The sequence below is a fragment of the Eurytemora carolleeae genome, unplaced genomic scaffold (assembly GCF_000591075.1).
Source record: "Eurytemora carolleeae unplaced genomic scaffold, Eaff_2.0 scaffold241, whole genome shotgun sequence".
NCBI classification, from domain to species: domain Eukaryota; kingdom Metazoa; phylum Arthropoda; class Copepoda; order Calanoida; family Temoridae; genus Eurytemora; species Eurytemora carolleeae.
This window is the reverse complement of record NW_019396172.1, coordinates 156091-178555: the sequence shown is the minus strand read 5'-3', so window position 1 is coordinate 178555 and position 22465 is coordinate 156091. Positions and strand designations below refer to the sequence as shown.

The 22465-nt window shown below is 34.7% G+C and overlaps 2 protein-coding genes across 2 annotated transcripts; both read left to right on the top strand.

Annotated features, from left to right (window-relative positions):
- Nucleotides 1-397: 397 nt before the first annotated feature.
- Nucleotides 398-11056, top strand: LOC111697135 (uncharacterized). The gene is made up of 15 exons (XM_023467031.1): nt 398-495; nt 2552-2623; nt 2968-3000; nt 3493-3554; nt 3885-3971; nt 4331-4394; nt 4793-4873; nt 5401-5449; nt 6083-6167; nt 6338-6392; nt 7581-7672; nt 7937-8000; nt 9161-9243; nt 9751-9820; nt 10497-11056. The coding sequence occupies exons 1-15, from the start codon at nt 413-415 to the stop codon at nt 10576-10578; spliced, it is 1062 nt and encodes a 353-aa protein (XP_023322799.1). The 5' UTR covers nt 398-412; the 3' UTR covers nt 10579-11056.
- LOC111697124 (wiskott-Aldrich syndrome protein family member 3) lies at nt 11056-21953 on the top strand. The gene is made up of 12 exons (XM_023467015.1): nt 11056-11570; nt 12277-12369; nt 12925-13014; nt 15939-16182; nt 16606-16787; nt 17257-17781; nt 18165-18242; nt 19178-19226; nt 20198-20248; nt 20739-20840; nt 21254-21306; nt 21440-21953. Exons 1-11 carry the CDS (start codon nt 11334-11336, stop codon nt 21268-21270), a joined length of 1668 nt encoding a protein of 555 aa, XP_023322783.1. The 5' UTR covers nt 11056-11333; the 3' UTR covers nt 21271-21306; nt 21440-21953.
- The last annotated feature ends 512 nt before the right edge of the window (nt 21954-22465 follow it).

Genomic DNA, 22465 nt, shown 5'->3' with positions numbered 1-22465 from the left:
GGAGGGGGACTGAGTCTACATAGCTTCCCCCCCCCCCCCTCTGAGTACTTAGTCAGCTCATGTGAACTCATAAAATACGTGTACAGGTTTCATATCATATTAAAAAATTGGAAGATTGGTTAAGGGTTTTTTTAACCAATTTTTTGTAGCATGTGCCAAACCTTTAACTAGTTTCCTCATTTTATAGAATTAATTGATAATTTATGAATATGACGCATACAGTAATATATATGTAAACATATATATATATATGTATGTTTAGTATATAGTAAATACCCCTGTCGGCTTGTAATAGAATCATTTAATTCATTTAAAGCTGAACAAACACACTTCAGTTGAGATTTAGTTATGCTTACAATAACATTTATTCCTTGAAACTTAGAGGTTCTTTAGTCTTTTTTTCGGATTAAAAATGAGGAAGATATCTTCGTTTTTTTTGTCTGAAAAAGGCAAAAATTCTGTTGATGTTACTCCTTTTCTCTTCTTCATTTATCAGTAAGTTATTAATAATCAATTTTTAGACGGAAAGGTAAATCGGTCATGAAACTTTTTTTATATGTAGGGTCATTAAAAATGCGTTTACAATCCTTTTAGTTTTAGCAACTAAATTCCCCCCCATCTCTTATTTCCCCTTGCTTTTCCCCATATTCCCATTTCCTCCTTTCCTTTTCTCCTCTGTTTATGTAGAGTGTAGACATATAGTTGTGAGGATATAAACATATCGTTTAGTTTATTTTATCTACAGAATACTCAGGTCTTGTTACTCAGTGCACCTAATGTAAACAAACATTAAACTGTACTGCGCTTTCTAGGATGGTTTACTAAATTGGAAATATCCATGATACACTTTTTTGGAATTGGAACAGAAATACACCATTTCTATCGCTTAAAGGGACTGTGTGCGTAATTTTAAGTGAAGCTCCATGCAAAGATGGCAAAGCCCGTTTTACAACGTTACCTTCTTTGTGTGCATGGTTTTGTGTATTCAAACTGTTTTTCATTTGCGGTTTATTTGCAAAAGCGACTTGCGCAATGTGCATTTCTTGCTTAAAAGAAAAAATGGAAACATTCACGGAAATAAGTACTTTTCGAGTTAGAAAAACATCAGATTGAGGTTATAAGAGAACCTTTGTAAATCGAGCATTGCTGTCTTTGCACAAAGGGTCACTTATAATTACGCTTACAGTCCCTTTAAATATGTTCCTGGGGAACTAAATGTTTGATGACTATTAAAAATATCAGAGCGTATTGCCAGGCCGTAATGGTTTAATTCGTCTTATGCTGTGTATTATGTAAAATTCTGGGCTACGACAGAATATCTGGGAAATTTGGTATTTTTCGACCTACACATATCCGCCATACTCCACTTCTGACCTACGCCACATCCGACCTACTAGCACGTGGTATTACAGCTGTTATATGGACTTGTGGCCGCAGCGCCCGGGCCCCTAGCCTGTCCTAGCCGCAGCGCTCGGCCCCCTAGCCTGTCCTAGCCGCCGTGCTCGGCCCAGAAATTGTCTTAACCTAACCTAACCCTCAAATAATACTAAAAGAAACAGCTGGTGTAGGTCCGATATTGCAGTAGGTCGGAAAGTTAGTAGGTCAGAAGTTCAGTAGGGGGGATGTTGCGTATAGACGATGTAACATTACCGGAAATTTACGTTGAAAAAGTCTTGCCTTGTAGTGTAAATTTGTAACAATTCCCAATGTATTTCACTATTTTTGTCCCCCCCCCCCCCTCTGTTTCTTTAAAAAAAAACTTAGAATATGCAAGTTTAAATATTTTGCTTGCATATCAGTTTATCCACTCAGGTTACAGTGTTAAGATTGTATACTTTTATTTATTTCTTAAAGTACGACGGTTAGTTTGAATTTTACATAGATTATTTTGCGCATTTTCTGCTTATCAGAATACTAAGGACCAAAATCGATTTTGCAGAAGTTTATTGGTCAAGAATTGTATTTAACATATTTTCAAAGTAAACAAGGTTTATGAGAGGAATTGGAAACGTATGAAACTTTTAAACACATTTTTTTTTAAAATTTCGATCGTTCATAAACCTTCCCTGGGGTCACGTGAGGTCCCTCACAAAAGGGCCTGATCGGTTTAGCCGTTTTGACGTTTATTGGACACAAACAGACAAGCTTAATTTATATTTAGATTAATAATTGTCCTAACCAACGTAAAATTTGTTCCAACATTTTTGATGTCCTACACATCATTTATGATTTGTCCTACATTAAATTTGGCACAGTAATCTGGCCTACAGTAGTTGCACAACATTAAATTTGTCCTGCACATCATGTTGCCTATCTATATATTGTTCTTCACATCATGTGTCCTATCTATATATTGTTCTTCACATCATGTGTCCTATCTATATATTGTCCTACACATCATGTGTCCTATCTATATATTGTTCTTCACATCATGTGTCCTATCTATATATTGTCCTACACATCATGTGTCCTATCTTTATATTGTTCTTCGCGTCATTTGTCAATTTATAGATTCCTGCCAAGCCTGATTAACTAAATTTTAATATTTCAGTAGAATGTCAGATGTTTGCACTATATTTGCAAAGGATCCTGTTTGGGTTCAGACAACTAGAAGTGGATTCAGGTAGGTTTTTTGTTCTTTCGTTTACAGATGGGGGAAGGGGAGGGGGTGAAATTTCAAAAATATAGAAACAGAAAATTTTACTAATAAATCTATCAACACAAAATAAGCATGAAAAATGGAAAAATAAATTCATAACTACTTTCATTTTGTTTTTCCATTGTTTAATTTAGACACAGGATTGAATGTTGTCGGGCTATAAGCAAATTGCCTTATGCTGCACTAATCGCTATGTTGACATTATATGCTCCTAGAGAAAAAAAAAGTATAAACCATCTCGCATTCTTTTTTTTACTTTTGAATATCATCTTTTCCATGAAACCGAATTAAGTTTTTTTTTGTTTTAGGCAACAGCTGTTTGTTATGTACCATTCCACGAGGCAATCAGTCAATCAATTAATCAATTCAATATTTAATTTATTAATCAATCAATCTATCAATTCAAAAATAAATTTATCAATCAATTCAAGATTCATAAGTCAATCAATTGGATCAATTAATTTAATATCGAACCAATCTATGCAATATTATACCAATCGTTGGTAAAATTCTTCAAATCTTGTAATGTTTTGGTGTAAGTGTTCTTAAAAAATATTTTCCGCTATTTTGTAAAGGATTGCATGAAGCTCAAAAATAATCCTGTAAAAGTGTCCTCCGAATGAAATGCCTCATCAATGGAACTACCTACAGCCAGTTCGAATTTTGATCACCAATACAAAATATAAAGATTCATGAGGATTTGAATCGGTGATTCAAGATTTGAACCGACGGTTAGTAGTTCTTTTATGTTTATTAATCCTTATTATTCTGAGCTAAGATTAAAGAATATTAATTGTTCAAAATCCAAAATATTGATTGAAAAATCCACGAAGGGAGGTAGAAAATGTTGCTAGGATTCTAGATGAAGGATTCAATCTATCGGGATCTGATAAAGGTGAGTTTTTAGAAATTTTTCAATTATATATTTTTGACTTGTCGGTTTGTTGGGATCTATTAAACGATTGACCCGGGCCGGAATCTTAAGGATGATCAAATTAGATTACAAAATTTTCACATTTTTATAATTTGAAAAATTGCGAATTTAAGCAGGGAAATCTGCGAAATTGTCTCGTGCACCCTAGTGCACTAAAAATGCTGTTAATGCTATTATTGGATCCGACTCGACATGCCAAGGAAAAACTGACGCCGAAATTATAGACATAAAAATATTTCAATTAATCGAAATAAAGAGTTTTAAACTTTTTAAACCTGTATTATATTTTAGTGCTTGGGAACGGACTGTATGTGTCCCGAGACCTGAATAAGTCAGCTCCCTACGGTCCTGTAACATTCAAACTACTAGTTTATCCAGGTATTAGAAACAGACTTGAAAAATCCGCAACATCAGCGACAATATTAAACGTTATCTATATATTAACAAGTAATTGTTTGTATGTCCGTTCAACACTCATGAACCCCTGGACTGATTTGCCACAAATCTTGATTTTGGAACTCGTTAGAATCTCGTGAATGTGAATATGTCAACTTTATAGGGAAGTTTTAGTTTCTATGCAAAGATTGGTTTATTAAGATAATTATACTAAAAATTAGGCCAGTTTTCAAGGGCAAAATTATTTGCTAAGATTTGGGAAATGAGGAATGATCCGAGGTCCAAGGTTTTCCATAGAATTTGTTGTCATTGAAGACTTGGCAAATAATATTTGCATTTAGGAAAAACCAAAACAATTCAAAGAAGTGATGACCCTCTGAAAACTAGCTGGCACAAAGAATTTAGGTAAAAAAGTTTTATTAAATGTTTACAAATCATTTAAAAATAAATTAAGAGATTGCAATATTTCAAGGGGGGGGGGGGTAGATCCATGTGTACATTAGCATTTCCGATTAAACAGACAACAGTACCTTTATAACCTTTATCTGATCATCGATGACCCAAAAAATTCCTGTTTTACAGACTGGAAATTGGAGGTTACTGAGTACACTCCTTGCCAGTGTAAATAAGAGTTTCACGTCACTCAATTTTCCGTCTAAATACAAGGAATTCTTCGTCAGTCATTGATGATCATACAAATGTCTAAATGTCATACATGCCAGTAGAAACGGAGTGTCATATGAAATTGAAAGAACAGTCGCCATATTCTTGGAGAAGACTTTAAATTATTTTGAATATTATAGCGCTGCCTGGATACCCCCTCATAATTCTGTAACCCCTGCAGGACTGGAGGAGACCTGTGTAAAGTCTGCCGCCCAAGTGAGGTTAGGACCCGGTTTTTGGCAGTGCTTAAGATCCGGGCAAAATGTGCGGATCTTCGGATCCGGATCAAAGTGGGAAAATTTCAAGAAAGACAATGAAAAAAAATATGCGACGCACATTTTTAGTGTCAATCTAATGTGACATCATTAAAACCTTTTTAATCATTGAAGGGTAAATAAAGATTTGCATAAAGAAAACCTGAACGAAAGAACACATTTTTGGAATTTGGAAGACATTCAGGGAGCTTGATCCGGATCGGGTTTTGCCAGATATTAAGTAAAATGCAGAAAAAAAAATCGACTACTTGGATAGAAATAAGTTTAAATCTGTTGTCTTGGCTTGCATAACAAAGTATTGTAATTATTTGTTTATATTTTCTTTTCTTTGTTTCTGTTAATTCTACTTAACATTTTTTTTAATTTTTGTTGATTGTTCTTATTTTTTTCTGTTAATTTTACTCATCACTTTTTTTTCTGTTAATTTTACTTCGTTTTTTTTCTGTTGATTTTACTCATTTTTTTCTCATCAGAATTCTTGGTGTGGTGAGAGGTTGGGAGTATTTAGAGCCATATACAAAGGCTGGTTCTAAAACATAAAATGATTCAGTTATTCATCTAAATCTTTCACCCTTTCAAAATTTTCGACCCACTTTTTTTCAATGTGTAAATGAGGTATTTGATCAATGTGAGAAAGTGCGATTAGTAAAGACGAAAAATGAGGTATTATTAAGTCATTTTACAGAAAAGAGTCTTCAGAAAGATCTTTGCACAGGTCTAATTGGTTTTGAATTGATATGACATTATTGACTCTATTTTAAGAAACCTATTTTTTTTATAAAACTCTGGTATATTAAACCTGAACTGAAAACTTAAAATTGGAAACCTTTAATCCCGATCCCTTAATCTGAATATTCAATATGGACACTTTTAATTTTTTACTTAATCCTCTCTTGTTGGATATCCTTACTTTGTTTGACCAATGAGAGTCCACTCATTAAATGGCGCGCAAAATTTCAAATTTCCCGGCTTCTCTGCTTAGCTCTTCCGGTTTCTCCAAACGCCACTCGATTGGTCGAATTATATACTCTTTTTCTTTACAAACTTAAAATTATATTTATCTTGAGATTAACAAAAAAAGAAGATTAAGCATTGATCTCCATTTCCACAATTCTAAAGTTTATTGTCTGGTATATTGAACCTGGTTCCCCCCAGGGCAGATTAAAGAATGATGCCGGCACAAGTGACCGGCTTGATCTCCAGGATAATAAAGTTCTAGAAGATATGATTGAACAATTGGGTCAGATTTTATTTTTAAGATATTTTTTTATTTTTTCTTAGTTGAATTTTTATTTAGTTTTTATATTCTGTCCCTCAAGTGACTTAGTTTATTTGAAATATCTAACTTTTGTCTAGATTTGTGAATAATAATAAAAATAGATTTTATAATCAATAATATAAAATGTTCAGGTATTGTTTACAGCTCTCTGGTAAACCTGGACCAGAATAAATTTTTAGAGGCCAGGTACACACTTTTTTTGAGACCAGATAAACACACTTTTTCGGAGGCCAGGTACACACTTTTTTTTGAGACCAGATACACACTTTTTCGGAGGCTAGGTACACACTTTTTGTAAGACCAGATACACACTTTTTTGGAGGCTAGGTACACAATTTTTTTAGACCAGATACACAATTTTTTTAGACCAGATCCACACTTTTTCGGAAGCCAGGTCCACACTTTTTTAAGACCAGAAACACACTTTTTCGGAGGCTAGGTAAACACTTTTAGAGACCAGATACACACTTTTTCGGAAGCCAGGTCCACACTTTTTTAAGACCAGATACGCTTTTTTAGAGGCCAGGTAGACAGTTTTTGGAGGCCAGGTACATACTTTTTGGAGACCAGGACCAGGTGCACACTTTTTTTTGAGGCCAGATACACACTTTTTCAGAGGCCAGATACACACTTTTTTTGAGACCAGATACACACTTTTTTTGAGGCCATATACACACTTTTTCAGAGGCCAGGTACACACTTTTTTTGAGACCAGATACACACTTTTTTGGAGGCCAGGACCAGTTACACACTTTTTAGATGCCAGGTACTGGTACACACTTTTTGGAGGCCAGGTTCACACTTTTTCGGAGACCTGGTACACACTTTTTTGGGAGGCCAGGAACACACTGTGTTGCTGGCCAGGACACACTTTTTTGGAAGCCAGACACACACTTTTTTGCTGGCCAGGTACACACTGTTTTGAAGAATGGGTACACATTTTTTGGAGGCTGAGTTCCCACTTTTGATGCTTGATTTAGATATTAAAAGCTCGGTACATACAGCGCAAAGTATAGATATTTTTAAGCCTGGGCCAGTTTTTTGGAGCTATTTTATTCTACAGTTTTGTTTAAACCGATCCAAGTTCACACTTATCGAAACTATGTACAGAGTTTGGAAGCTACGTACAGATCTTTACAAGATATGTACAAATTTTTGGTCAGGTTTATATGATCGGCTGTTTAGAGGTGGTCAGGTATATATGATCGGCTGTTTAGAGGTGGTCAGGTGATGATCGGCTGTTTAGAGGTGGTCCGGTGTATATCACCGACTGTCAAGAGGTGGTCAGGTGTATATGACCCACTGTTAAGAGGTGGTCAGGTGTATATGACCGACTGTTTAGACATGGTCAGGTATATTTGACCGACTGTTTAGAGGTGGTCAGGTGTATTTGACCGAGTGGAATGGATCTGCAGAGCAGCAGTGGAGTAGAACCTGGGATAACTGCTTAGAACAGAAAGCTTCAGGTTGAGATTTATTCAGAAAATTCAAGAATTTACAAACGAGAGTTTTTACGATTAAAAGCGGTGTTGTATATTAAGTGCTCATTTTGTTTGTTTGTTTTGTCTGAATTAATGAACGATTGAATATGGTTCTGGTTATTGTTGTGATGGTCCTAAAAAATATAAATCTGTTTTTTTCGAATAACATGGCAATGCTCTAAGATAAAAATGCCTTCTGAATATAAATCTTTCATTTAAAAAGTTTAAACTTCAATCCAAATATCACAGGATTGGTCTTGACCTTGGACGGTGGCTCCTTGATCCTAGACGAGGTCAATCCACAGACAGACAGGTAGGATGAGGTCAATCAATATACTGACAGGCAGGAGGAGGTCAATCAATATACTGACAGGTAGGAGGAGGTCAATCAATATACTGACAGGTAGGAGGAGGTCAATCCACAAACTAACAGGTAGAAGAAGGTCAATCCACAAACTGACAGGTAGCAGGAGGCCAATCCACAAACTGACAGGTAGAAGGAGGTCAATCCATAAACTGACAGGTAGAAGGAGGTCAATCCATAAACTGGCAGGTAGGAGGAGGTCAACTGACAGGTAGGAGGAGGTTAATCCATAAACTGGCATGCAGGAGGAGGTCAATCCATAAATTGGCAGGCTGGGGGAGGTCAATTTTATAAACTGACAGGTAGGAGGAGGTCAATCCTTAAAACAGGTAGGACAAGGATCCATAAACTGACAGGTAGGAGGAGGTTAATTCATAAACTGAAAGGTAGAGAAGGAGTTCAATCCATTAACTGACAGGTAGGAGGAGGTCAATCCTCAAATTGACAGGTGGGAGGAGGTTAATCCATAAACTGACAGGAAGGAGGTGGTTACTTCATAAAATGACAGGTAGGAGGAGGTCAATCCATATAATGACAGGTAGGAGGTTAATTCATTAACTGAAAGGAAGAGAAAAAGTTCAATCCATTAACTGACAGGTAGGAGGAGGTCAATCCTCAAACTGACAGGTAGGAGGAGGTTAATCCATAAACTGACAGGAAGGAGGAGGTTACTTCATAAAATGACAGGTAGGAGGAGGTCAATCCATATAATGACAGGTAGGAGGTCAATTGTCATGTGTTAAAACTGTATTTCAAACATTGTCAAGTATTTCAAAAATAAGGAAATAGAGTTGAAATAAGGAAAATATAATTTCGTTGCAAGGTTCTAAAATACCATATTATTTTAAGAAATGAGCAATACTAAGAAGTAAATCTAATAAGCTTAATTTTATTGTAATCTAAGTAAAAGAGACCTCAATACTTTCCTTTTGTTATTTTTTTATCCTTGCGTTTTTGCAACCAGATGTCGTATTAGATATTTTGATTTTATCAAATATCAAAAGTTTGAATTATTAAAGATTTAGACCACTAGATTGCTAATATATCTTATAAGAGTTTGAGGCAAGTATCACTTCTTGACTTTCCTGAATTAATAATGATATGTTTAGCCGGCAAAAATGGCGTCTAGACGGAAAAGGAAGATTTGTTCACAAGTCCAGCAACATGGTTTTAACTGGAAATATCCCGCTAGGTATTATATTTTGTTTTGTTTTACTTGACACGGCCACAAGGGTGTTAAAGGGGCTGAAGTACCTTTGTGTACATGGAAGATGTGCGGGTTGTTGTCAATGGAATTAATTATTCTTCCCCCTCCCCCGCCCCAAAATAACTACCAGTAAGTAATTGGCACCCAGAGAAGGCCGGGTGGGGGTCTTTTTTAACAGTTCTGTAAAATTGAAACGAAAGGGGGAAACGTGTCCCTTTCGTTCTATGGTAATCCGGGGATTCCATTTCAGGGGCGAAAGTTAATGAATAGTGAGATGTAGTTGAACTACGTAGACTTAGTTGAACCATTTCTCTATTGTGACAGTTTAATAAGTTAAAGAAGAGACGGTGTTTACTGTATAATCAACAAATTGAACTACACTTTTCATTTTGTACCCAAGATCAGATTTTTTTTCTTTTCTTATGGAGAAACAGTCTTGTGCACTATTATTCCAGTTCTACCAGCGCAATAAAATTGTTTATTAATGTTTAGATCCTGCTGGTACTTTCGTCAGTTTGAAGTTAGATAGACTACAGGCTCTCCAGGGCTGCGATAAATGGAGGTATGCTACTTCAGAAGAAAAACTATATGAAAAGAAAATATGCCCCGCCCCCTCCCTCTCCTCCCACACGTGTTAACAGTTTTAGACAGTTTAAGAAGAGAGAATAAAAACTTGATTTTAACGGGCAAGGTTTTCCTTTTTTCATACTTATACCTAAAAATTCATTTCCTTTTTTCTAAATAGAGGAATGAAATATACACACCTAATGGGAAATTTTAACTTCGCTTTTATAAAAATTTTGTAATTTGAAGTAAATTTTGAGTGTTAATTTTGAAAACAATATTACAGTACAAACATATTGAAGTCCCTTTGTTTAGCATATTACTTGATACATTTAAACCTTGCGGTTATTTTTCTTATTATAAAAAACACGCTACTTTTTCCAGTGCTTACAATCCGTAAGATTTTGGCCTCCTGGATCCGATCCGCATATCCGGATCCGCAAATATATGCGGATCCACGGATCCGGATCAAGGGGGAAAATTTCAACCAAAAACTGCAAAAAAAAAGTTTTAGGATAAAAAAAAAAGATTTGAAAATTATTTTTTGTTAAAAAATTTGCCTAAATCTTAAAGAAATGACCTGGATCCGGATCCGGATCCATTTTTTTCCAGTGCGGATTCAGGATCCGAATCCGCATCAAACTTAAATGGATCCTAATCACTGATTTTTTCAGATTCCGCTGCTTGTTCGAGATCAGAGAAAAGGATGATTTTGTTGAGTACACACCCTGGCAAAGTTTACTGTCATGGACCTAATAGTACAGGAATAGTACTTACATGGACCTAATAGTGCTAGAATAATACTTCAGTCTTCCATGGTCCTAATAGTACAAGAATAGTAGTTTTATGTTATTGTACTTTCATCGACCTTAAATCTTGTTAACGCTTAAACTTTAAGTGTAAGATATCTCATTTCCGTCCTGCCCTTTTTTGTCCAATTTTTATGAAACTTATAATGGAGCATATTTTGCATTTATTTTCCCATTTTCATTTACCAGTTTTTTACTGCCTCATTTCATGCTGTTCAATAAGAAATTAAAAGTTCTTATTTGATTTTTTTACATTTTTGTGTCGAGTGCTTTTAGTCGAAAATTAAAATCATGGTTACCTAGAATAAGGTTTCGACGGACAAATTTTACGAGAAAATTTCTGGTGTTTATGTCACTGACCGAATACTTTTATTTGGTCAAACTTTGTACTTTTTTTGTAATTTTTAAAGATATATTTTTTTCAGGTTTAAAATGTCGAGTTTAAATCATATCAATCCGGACTCTTCCAGTTTGTTTGATTTATAAGTTAATATTAAGAAAGTGATAATTAACCTTATTCTGTGGAAGAGATAAGAAAGAGAAGATAAAGAACTGAAAACCTGAAATTAAACAGTGATAATTACCAGGAATCAACCGAAGCATCTTTCCCCGAGCTCCGTGAAAACAGAAAAAATGTAGAAAATCTCCCGGATTTAAAACCATGTGAGTTCTAGGGCTGCGTGATCGGTTCCCGGATTAAAAATGCCGTTGCCGGAGCGAGTAATTGTACCGGTTGCTGTATGCCGGGGCACTCTTCAGCTCCCTGTACCAGACGAGCTTGAAGGTGTGACTAACGGTAGCCTGGCAAATATAACGCGACAGTTGAGCACCTTGTCGCGCCATGCCGAGGAGATGTTCGGCAACTTGTTCACCGAGGCGGAGATGTTGGCGGTGAGGGGGTCCAACCTTCAGGCCAGGATAGATAAGATTGCAGTGAAGGTAAAATATTTATTTCATTCATGGATATGTCCTTCAAATTGGATTTGGATTACTTTTGTTTAAAGAAAAGATTTGACTCCTTTCCCAGCTCATACATTTCTATAAAGATTTTTTATCTGATTGACCTGTAACATAAGAAATACTTCTGTTCATTATGACCTCCTGTTTAATTTGAATGTTAAATGGTTGATAAAGTCAGCGGTATAGAAAGACCATGATTGTTTTCTGTGGGGCCTTGAAGATCTTTATCCTATACCTTAGGTCATACAACTTTACAAGTAATCAAAAATATAGGCTTTTTTAATCGGCAGCTTTTTGACTTAAATATTTATGTGTTTCCAATATCCATGATGTTAAACACCTTGATATAAATCTAATGGAAATCTAAAGTCGTTTTCATAATCGCCTATTTATTTCCTATTACCTACAGATTACCCACAATGGACGAGACTTCAGAGACGACAGCACGGAATTTATATTTCATGCAACTATAAACTTGTTTCTTTCTTTTCCAAATTATTAGTTAAGTCATTAAAAGGCTTAATTCAACCTTGCAGATTTCTTATCTTTAAGTTTCAAGTCGTCTTTATATTCTCATCCTTTGTGGGTAATGCTGTAGATCCTAATACCTAGTTCCTATTACCTTAATGCTGTAGATCCTAATACCTAGTTCCTATTACCTTAATCTAATCTTGTTGTTGTTTAGGTTACACAGTTAGACTCTAATGTCGAGGAAGTTACTCTTCAAGAAATACAATTAAGAAAAGCTTTTCGTTCAATTCAATCCTTTGATCAGCAGGTAATTATCCGGTTATTTTATTTTAATAGTTAATTATTTTTTTATTTTTTCACTTATTTGTTTTTGTCTTTAAAAAATTTTACTAAAAATAATTGTTATCTTTTTAATGTTTTTTTTATCTACTAAATCATTTTTATCAAGTTAATCATTTTTTTTTCATTTAGATTTTTTATTCATTAATTTATTGTCAATTTAATAGCCTTAGTCCATCCATCATTTCTTTTTATATTGTTTTATTAACTCATGGATTCCCGGAACAATTTTATAATCAAAGATCGGAAGATTAGTGCGGATACTGTTAATCTAGAACCTTTGATCTCAATATTCAATTTGGGCATTTTTTTATTTTTTACCATCACGGGATATTAAAGAGGAAGTAAACTAATCCATAGATTCGCATTGAAAGAAAATCAATGCTTGATCCACAACCTCCTCATTTATCATTCAGTAACATCCAATTTTTTTTAAATTAGGGTTTTTATTTAATTATCCATCTACGAGCATCAGTTGCAGAGTAAATTAAAGTATGAGGTGAGTAATGAATTCCTATTTTAGGTTGTATCACGTGATAGTATGCCTAAATCTATGCTTGAACAGTATCTGAGCTGTGATAAACCACCTCCACTGGATAAACTCAACCCTCCCTACAAAAAAAAAATATTTTTTTAAGTAATCCAAGTCGGACTTTTTAGACATTTATCTGAAGATCTCACATTGGGGGTCCTTCACGATCTTTTTCATTTCATCTTTTACAAAACTATTTTATTATTTTGACTTAAAACTTTTTTCAGTTTTCAAAGTTAAATTTAGTTTTTCTAGTATACTTTGGTTTAAAGGGAGTGACCGGCAATGTATGGTAGTTGAACTGAGAATGTAGAATTGTGGAAACGTTGTTACTGTGCTTATTTGTTCAGTAAGTGCGCAAATTCAATATTTAAAATACTCATAGATTTTTGATTTTTGAGGGATGATTTTGAGAATCGGTTAAAAAAAATTATTCAATAACGACGACGAAAAATTTAGTAAAAATTCTCATAACGTAACCACCCAAATGGATGATTTTGAACGTCGACTTTGCGCTCTAACTCAGTAATTATACATCGCTAAAACGTTATATATGTCTCAAATGAATCCTAAAAAAAATATCCACATTACTACATTCTCAGTGGAAGATGTGGAAGATTTTGCCTAGGTTTAAAAGTTATAATTTTAACAATCCCCGTTGAAATGCTTTTCTGCATTAAAATCTAATTCACGCTTGATCAGACAAGGCTTTTACAGTTACCGTTGTGAATCAAACTTTAACATGTTTGCATGCGTATTGCTTAACAAATTATTGTTGATGTTTTAATATACAACTCGTAGAAATAAAATAAAATTTTAAATAATTTAAGAAATAAAATTTGAATTTTTTAGCCATAACATCCCCCGGCCACCCATGAGTGTCCTCAAAAATTTTCAGCCCAATCAGTCCAGCCGTTTGGCCGGTTATACGCAACATATATATTAATGTCTTGTTTTATTATATAGATAATAAGTTTAAATCAAGGTTTAATTTTGAAAAGAAAGCGGAGAAAGCTTAAGGAGAAGAGTAGAGAGGTAGACAAGGGTAGGAAAGGTAGATAAGTGATGGATTGAATGCAGGAATGAGATAGATTGGAGGTAGGAAAAAGATAAAATTAAGGTAGGAATAAGATAGAATAAACACGGGAATAAGATTGAATGAAGGCAGGAACAAGATAGAATGATGGCAGGAATAAGCTAGAAAGAATGTATGAATACGATATAGTGAAGATTGGAATAAGATAGAATGAAGGCAGGAACAAGATAGAATGAAGGTAGGAATAAGATAGAATGAAGGTAGGAACAGGATATAATGAAGGCAGGAATAAGATAGAATGAAGGTAGGAATAAGATAGAATAAAGGTAGGAACAAGATAGAATGAAGGCAGGAACAAGATAGAATGAAGACAGGAACAAGATAGAATGAAGGTAGGAATAAGATAGAATGAAGGTAGGAACAAGATATAATGAGGGCAGGAATAAGATAGAATAAAGGTAGGAATAAGATAGAATGAAGGTAGGAACAAGATATAATGAAGGCAGGAATAAGATAGAATGAAGGTATAAGATAGAATAAAGGTAGGAACAAGATAGAATGAAGGCAGGAACAGGATAGAATGAAGGCAGGAACAAAATAGAATGAAGTCAGGAACAGGACAGAATGAAGGCAGGAACTGAATAGAATGAAGGCAGGAACAAGATAGAATGAAGGTAGGAACAGGATAGAATGAAGGTAGGAACAAGATAGAATGAAGGCAGGAACAGGATAGAATGAAGGCAGGAACGAGATAGAATGAAGGCAGGAACAAGATAGAATGAAGACAGGAACAAGATAGAATTAAGGCAACAAGATAGAATGAAGACAAGGTAGGAACAAGATAGAATGAAGGCAGGAACAAGATAGAATGAAGACAGGAACAAGATAGAATGAAGGTAGGAACAAGATAGAATGAAGACAGGAACAAGATAGAATGAAGGTAGGAACAAGATAGAATGAAGACAGGAACAAGATAGAATGAAGGCAGGAACAGGATAGAATGAAGGCAGGAACAGGATAGAATTATGGCAGGAATAAGCTTGAAAGAATGTAGGAATACGATATAATGATGGTATGAATAAAATAGAATGAAGGTAGGAATAAGAAAGAATGGAGGTGTGAATATGATAGAATGAAGGTAATTACGTGTAGGACCTCACATGACCCCAAGAAAGGTTTATGAATGATTAAAATTTCAAAAATGTGCCTCCAATAAAATATTCGATTTTCATTAAATAAAAAAATCCACACAAAAATTTGTTACAAAATCCGCTAACTTTTTTTTGTTTTGTTTGGCAAAATATACAAAGAGCAAATTTTTACAATTGAAATAGAAGATAGGCGCGAAAAGCCTAATATGATAGAATGAAGGAGTAGTAACATGTAATTGAGGTAAGAAGTAAATGGCATAGAGGCAGGAAAAAAAAATAGAATGGAGGTAGGAATAAGATAGAGGGGAGGTAAGAAATAAATGGAATGGTGGTAGGATAAGATAAAATGGAGATAGGAATAAGATAGGATGGAGGTAAAAATGAGTAAGTCCAATGAGGAATTGTTGAGAGGGTTTGAGTTAAGAATGGAGCAAGGAATAAAGAATAAAATGATCCCCTAGATAATTATAAAATGAGTTTCTTGGGTCAACCAATGATTCATCTATTCAGAATAATCTGATAGAAGTTAGTTTAAAAACCTGTCTGCGAAACTAGAATAGTCGAGCATAATCTTCTTAAAAAAATAAATTAGTCGCTGTTTGACATTGATCTCCCCTAAAAAGAATATTTTATAAAACTATTATTATTATTCTTATGCAATGGTGTTTATTGCGCTCAACTAAAATATAATGTAGACACCATCTTCANCCCCCCGCCCCTCTTCCTAATTATCTTCTTATCAAAGTGCTGAGTGTATTAAACGTATTTAACGAGAGGAAACCCTAAACCTGAAAAACTAGAGAATTATCTTCATTTAGTTTAGTTTAGTTAGCATCCACTTCTCTTCACATGTTAATATGTTCGTGAAAAATAAATTGCGCATTTCTAGGACTGAAGGTACGCGTCACAAGAAGAGAGTGCGTCAGCCTCATAACACAACAGAGCGTCAGCGTCAGAAGGTTATGCAGGAGGGTGAGCATATCATGGAGGATGGAGGTCGTATTTATGGAGAACCTCGAGCTCTATCTGTTAGTTTTAACCTCCCTGATTCAAATGGTTATGGTGAGTTATTTGTTTTATATTTTCTTTAAAAAAAAAATCATTTTTATTCCTTCACCAATCACCAGTGATGTATATTTTCTTTAAAACTTCTTCCTTTTTCCCCTCTTTAAAAATATTCTTTTTTTCAAAAATAAAAAAATTCATCTAATATGAGATTTTCTTTCTTTTAAACTGTTAAATACTTAGCAAGCTGTCTTATTTTGAAAAAAATACTAATATTCACTTTCTAGACATGGCAGAAAATAATTATTTAATTTTGAACTTTTTAAAAAGTATGTAAAATTTTCATTAATTTCAAGGAACACAAGTAAAGGACCTAGACAAAAGTTTTAAAGGGTACCATTGGGAATTGGGAAGTGCCCTCTTTACATGAGGGGTGACTTGAAATTACGCTTACAGTCCCTTTATTTCTGATATTTGTAGGTCCTGTTCCTGGAGGATATCATCCTTCCGAGGTAGATAGATCACCCAGACCCATGACAATAGATATCCAAGGACAACAAGGATACTACGGGGGGTATGACAGGGGTAACCAGGGGGGTCCTCAGCTGCCGCCAACACAACGGGTTGTTAGATTCGAGGATACTAGTCGACAATATACTCAGGTTAGACAAGAATAGTAATGATACATATTATGTTATTGCTGATCATGATAAAATTATTGTGAAGATCATGATGAATATGACTGTCATGATGACTTTGATGATCATGAAGAAATTCTGTGTTCTATACATTTTTTAGGAATGTATAATTTTAAAAAATCTTCATGAATTTTTTTATCATTAAGATCAGTATGAAAATTATCTTGAAACTTTTGACAAGTATGATGATTATATTGATAATAATCATGATTAAAATAATTGTGAAGATGATGATAATGATGATGATCAGTGATCACATTGATGATGAACATTGTTTTTATGATTGGGATGTAAATGAAAAAGGTTATGTTCAAAATAACATTTTGTGGATAATGACAGTTAAATTTTTTTTTAACATTAAATGATTTTAAATGATAAATGCTAACCTGTCCGGTTCAAGAAAAACAACCGTTTTAAATAAAAATATGTTTAGGAACCTATATATACTCCTCGTATACTCCGGGATCCAGAGCATAGATCTGTACAGTTTGATCTTCCACACCAGCAGCAGTATACACAAGAACCACCCGCAATAGACTCACAATCAGACTCATCAAGATCAGAAACTCCTCAACGGCGGCCAGTCAACCCGCCACCTGCTCCGCCCCCTACGTCAACTCCAACACGCGGTGGGCGGGCAGGAAGCGCCGGGCGTGACTCTTTGCCCCCTCCTCCTCCACCCCCTGCCAACGAAATCGCAGGAATGACGCTTAACGGTTCTCAAGTGTCTGGTTCTCCGGTGCACCAGGATCCAGATCTTCCGCCTCCTCCGCCTGTCCCAGATACTCTCTCCGCCAGAATACCCGCCCCTCATCTAGCCCCATCTCCACCTCCTCCCCCTGCTCCAGGCACTGAGCCTAGTCCTAGCCACGCCCCTCCGCCTCCTCCTCCACCTCCACCCCCGCCGCCAGCAGATTTGGGGATCATACCTAACGGCGATGTTAAAAAGATCGCTCAGGTAAACATAATGGCATCAATACTTAGTTCCCACCACACAATAGTTTCTGTCCAGGAATATTATAAAGTTTAATTTTGGGGAGTGAATGGAGTGGTATTCATTGTCTCTGATAGATAGTGTTATTGTGTTCTATAATATACCTTGTGTTTAGAACCTTGGTATGCAGAGTGTTTAAAAGTATTGTCTCTGGTTGTGTTCTATAATAAACCTTGTGTTTAGAACCCTGGTATGCAGAGTGTTGTTGAAAGTATTGTCTCTGGTAGATAGTGTTATTGTGTTCTATAATATACCTTGTGTTTATAACCCTGGTATGCAGAGTGTCTTTGAAAGTATTGTCTCTGGTAGATAGTGTTATTGTGTTCTATAATATACCTTGTGTTTAGAACCCTGGTATGCAGAGTGTGTTTGAAAGTATTGTCTCTGGAAGACCTCAATTGAAGAAAGCGACCCCTATACTCAAGGAACATTATTATTTTTCTTATTTTATCATAGACCGATTGATCAGTGGTTTTATTTGAATTGATGAATTATCTTGTTAAGTTATGAAGTGATCAATTGAGTAAAATAAAATAAAAAGTAAGATGAGTAAAGTAAAACTAAATAGAAAATCTTTTTGACTAATTGATTAAAATAATGAGTAATTCAGTAAATTGTTGATCTGTAATTCATTGGAATATCGAGTAACTTATAAAAAAAATATTGATTAATTGCGATGAATATTACTTGCAAGTGAACTAAAGTAAAGTTGAATTTAGTATTGAATGATATACTACGTAAAATATCATTTGAAACTCAAATCTACATTAAGGAGCCTTAAGTCATCTTTACTGATGTGATGTGATTTGATGTCATGTCATGTCGTGTCGTGTCGTGTCGTGTCGTGTCGTGTCGTGTCGTGTCGTGTCGTGTCGTGTGATGTGATGTGATGTGATTTAATTTGATTAAGAAATTAATAAAATAATATTGATTGATTAAATTAAGAAATGAATAAAATAATACTGATTGATTAAATTAAGAAATGAATAAAATAATACTGATTGATTGAATTAAGAAATGAGTAAAATAATATTGATTGATTAAATTAAGAAATGAGTAAAATAATACTGATTGATTGAATTAAAAAATGAATAAAATAATGCTGATTGATTAAATTTCTCATGAGTAAAATAATACTGATTGATTAAATTAAGAAATGAGTAAAATAATACTGATTGATTGAATTAAGAAATGAATAAAATAATGCTGATTGATTAAATTGAGAAATGAGTAAAATAATACTGATTGATTAAACTAAGAAATGAGTAAAATAATACTGATTGATTGAATTAAGAAATGAATAAAATAATACTGATTGATTGAATTAAGAAAGTGGTAAAATAATACTGATCGATTAAAGGATCCCGAGGATGACGTCAGATCAGATCTACTTAAAGCAATTAGAGACGGTAATACATCTGCACTCATAATTCTGATAGTTTAATCAAGATATCTACTTTGGGCACTTTCAATTTGGAATCAATGCTTAATCTTTTCATTTCAGATAACCCTTCAGGGTATAATTACACCTTGGATTTCGGATTAAGATTAAATTAATCGGCAAATTAACAAAGGGTCGATATCAAACATTGATCTCGTTATCCTCAATACAAGAGTTCCAAGCTCTGGACTGAGAAATGATCAATGATCATATGACTGCAATCAGCTGATTCGTTGTTCTTGACCAATCACATATCTTTAATTAGCAGATTTTTTTCTGCAATCAGCTGATATGTTGTTCTTGACCAATTACGTAACTTTAGTCAGCTGATTTTTTTCTAGTTTCTTAATAGATTATTATCTACTGTTTAACCCTGTAATTGCTTCAAAAAAGGTTTTTTCTCAAAACGAGGGCATAACCATTGCCAATGCATGGGAACTGTGTATCAAAGGCAGAGCATTTTCAGTGTCTGTGCAGAATGGTTTATTTCAAATGAACACCTAGAAATATTTGTACTTGAAGAACTTAATTCTTTATTAAGCATTTGCCCGCTTGCGGAGATATTCAGTAAAAAACGGAATAAAAGTCGTCTTTGTATTATCTTTAATTAGAAATGCAGCAAAATTGATATTTTGATTTGTGACGGTTAATTTTTCACAGCAAATTATGAGAACCACAATTTCGTAGTTAACTCGACCTTGCGACATTTCCAATTAACCCTATCTCTGCTGGGGTACTTGTAAACCAGGATACGCTGGGGGGGGGTCAATTTGACCCCCCCCCTCTAAATCCCATGTTTGATGTCCAAATATGACAAATGATACATCTCTGGTAGATAGTGTTATTTTTCCGGTTTTAGCTGGTTATGACTGTATTTTCCCGTATTTGTATCGACCGCCTCGTTTGATTTATTTTTCTTATTGTTTTCTTGTTTCCTAGGAATATCTTTAAAGAAAGTTGAACAGAAAGCAGACCAATCTCAGTCAGCAGGTGGGCCTTCATTTTTTTCTAACATACCACCTCCTCTCCCCCCCCCTTCCCTCTTTCATCCTTCTTTCATCCTTCTTTCATCTCTCTCTCCCCTTTCAACCCCCTAACGTTTGCTCTTATATCCATTATCCACCCAACGGATGATCAGTGATCACCCTTCCTTTTTATATCCCGCCATCCCTCTTATGTCCCCATCCCCTCTTTTATACCTCCATCCTTCTTATATCCCCCCTTCCCTCTTTTATACCCCATCCTTCTTATATCCCCCCTTCCTCACCCATTCCCTCTCCCCCACCCTTTCCTCTTTAGCAATTGTGGGATTCGATCATTCTTACAAGATACGTTATTTATAAAATCATTTCATTTTATGATGAAGTCGGACCCAGTCGGACAAAAGAAATATTATTATTGGAAATGACAAAAAAAAACCATTTTATTGGTTCGTTATAATTTAAATTCTATTGCATTCCCAATGCGAATTTTCTTCCAGGATTGAGTGATGTCGCGAGCATACTCGCTCGACGAGTAGCACTGGAAGTATCAGATAGTGATGAGGGACCTTCAGATTCAGAATATGATAGCGATGATTGGGGTAGGAGATCATTTTATAATTAATGTTGAAGGTTATCTATAATCTCCATATCTACGGCGAAAACTTTAAATTTCAGGCTTTAGTGATGATTGGGGTAGGAGATCATTTTATAATTAATGTTGAAGATTATCTATAATCTCTCTATCTACGACGAAAACTTTAAATTTCAGGCTGTTAATTGCCTTAATCTGTGAAACACATCCGACTTTGAATTGATTACGTCCGCGTTGTTTTGACCGAGCAACAAGTGTACGGTAGTGCCATGGTAATTGCAAGTCATCAATACCTTATCCATTGTCTTTATTTCTTTATTTTCATGTAAAAAATAAACCTGGCTAAACAGTAAACGTAATACAATTTTTCTATTTGGTAAGAATCATCCGCAGCAAGTTTTGATTGTTGTATGTGTTTAGGTGAGACGGATGCCTGACAAGATAAAGAAATAAGTAATAAATCCAAACCTCAGGTTAATAAATTATATATATATATATAAATTATAATAAATTATTTTTAAAATTAGATTTTTTTTCTAAAATCTGCTTGTGTAATTGTTATGATTTATTTGTGTCAAAGTTTTTATTTTGATAATTAATTTTTAGGAATATTTCTTCAAATCTCAAGAATCCTTGGCAACTGTTCTGGACTTTGAGGATGATGAATCAACTGCTGAGGACCTTGAGATGAACGATACAAAACCAGTTCAAGGGGAGAGAGCTGATTGTGTACAGTTAGCTCAGGAAAATGGCGGATTACCAAAGGAAGATCACAAAAAGCGGCATGGTCTGGTCGAAAACCCGGGAAAACTTACGATCAGCTGTATAAGATCGCCTGGAGCTTCTAGTGCACACAGCTCGCCTTGTAATCCACAGAGGAAAAACTTCCAAACCCTGACTCCCTAAGAGAATATTTTAAGAAATGGATTTCCCGCATTTTCAGTATTTTATTTCACATCTACCTTTCCCCACATTGAGAAAATTAAGAATTTTAATTGTCTAGGACCTATTGTTGATTTTAATCTTTCTGAATTTTTATTTACGCGCCATTGACAAGCTATCATATCAGCCCCCTCCCACTCTCTCAAGTTATCAAAAACAAAATACCCCATTTTCTCAGGTGCCAAAAAAGCTAAAATGAATCTAATTTTTTGGTTTTATTCGACTCTAACCTTAAAAAACAAATCATTTATGCTTCGGCTTTATTTTGAAATTATAAGGAACAGATGACTTTAGATTTTGTTGTGTTCGTTTGAGTTCAAAATGTACAGTGTACAGTAAACATGCCTCAGGGGGTATATTTTCTTAAATAATAATCCCCCCGCTCTCTCTGAAAATCTTTTTTTATCCCGTAAGCTACGATTTCTTAAGCAGAATTAAAGAAAATAAATGATGGGGGAAATTATCAAAAGGATTTAAAAAAAACTTGCCTTCCGATGTCTAATTATTCATTTTCCCCTTCCCCCTTAAAATTATACACCCCTGGCATGCGACAGAGAACATAATATATTCTTAGGATCAGAGGCGCATGGTTCAGAATTTTCTCTTGATTTGGAAATGAGTTTTTGCCACAAACTCAAATATTTTAATCCCCAAATCTTTGCACCAAGTGGTGTAAACATTTGATATTTC

What these genes read in the sequence shown, in the direction of transcription:
- LOC111697135 (XM_023467031.1), top strand. Translation starts at nt 413, where the DNA reads ATGAGGAAGATATCTTCGTTTTTTTTGTCTGAAAAAGGCAAAAATTCT. An exon ending in ATTTAGAGCCATATACAAAG is followed by an intron (nt 5,450 to 6,082) that starts GCTGGTTCTAAA and finishes GGTTCCCCCCAG; the next exon opens with GGCAGATTAAAGAATGATGC. An exon ending in AGATATGATTGAACAATTGG is followed by an intron (nt 6,168 to 6,337) that starts GTCAGATTTTAT and finishes TAAAATGTTCAG; the next exon opens with GTATTGTTTACAGCTCTCTG.
- LOC111697124 (XM_023467015.1), top strand. Translation starts at nt 11,334, where the DNA reads ATGCCGTTGCCGGAGCGAGTAATTGTACCGGTTGCTGTATGCCGGGGC. An exon ending in TAGATAAGATTGCAGTGAAG is followed by an intron (nt 11,571 to 12,276) that starts GTAAAATATTTA and finishes GTTGTTGTTTAG; the next exon opens with GTTACACAGTTAGACTCTAA. An exon ending in ACTTAAAGCAATTAGAGACG is followed by an intron (nt 19,227 to 20,197) that starts GTAATACATCTG and finishes CTTGTTTCCTAG; the next exon opens with GAATATCTTTAAAGAAAGTT.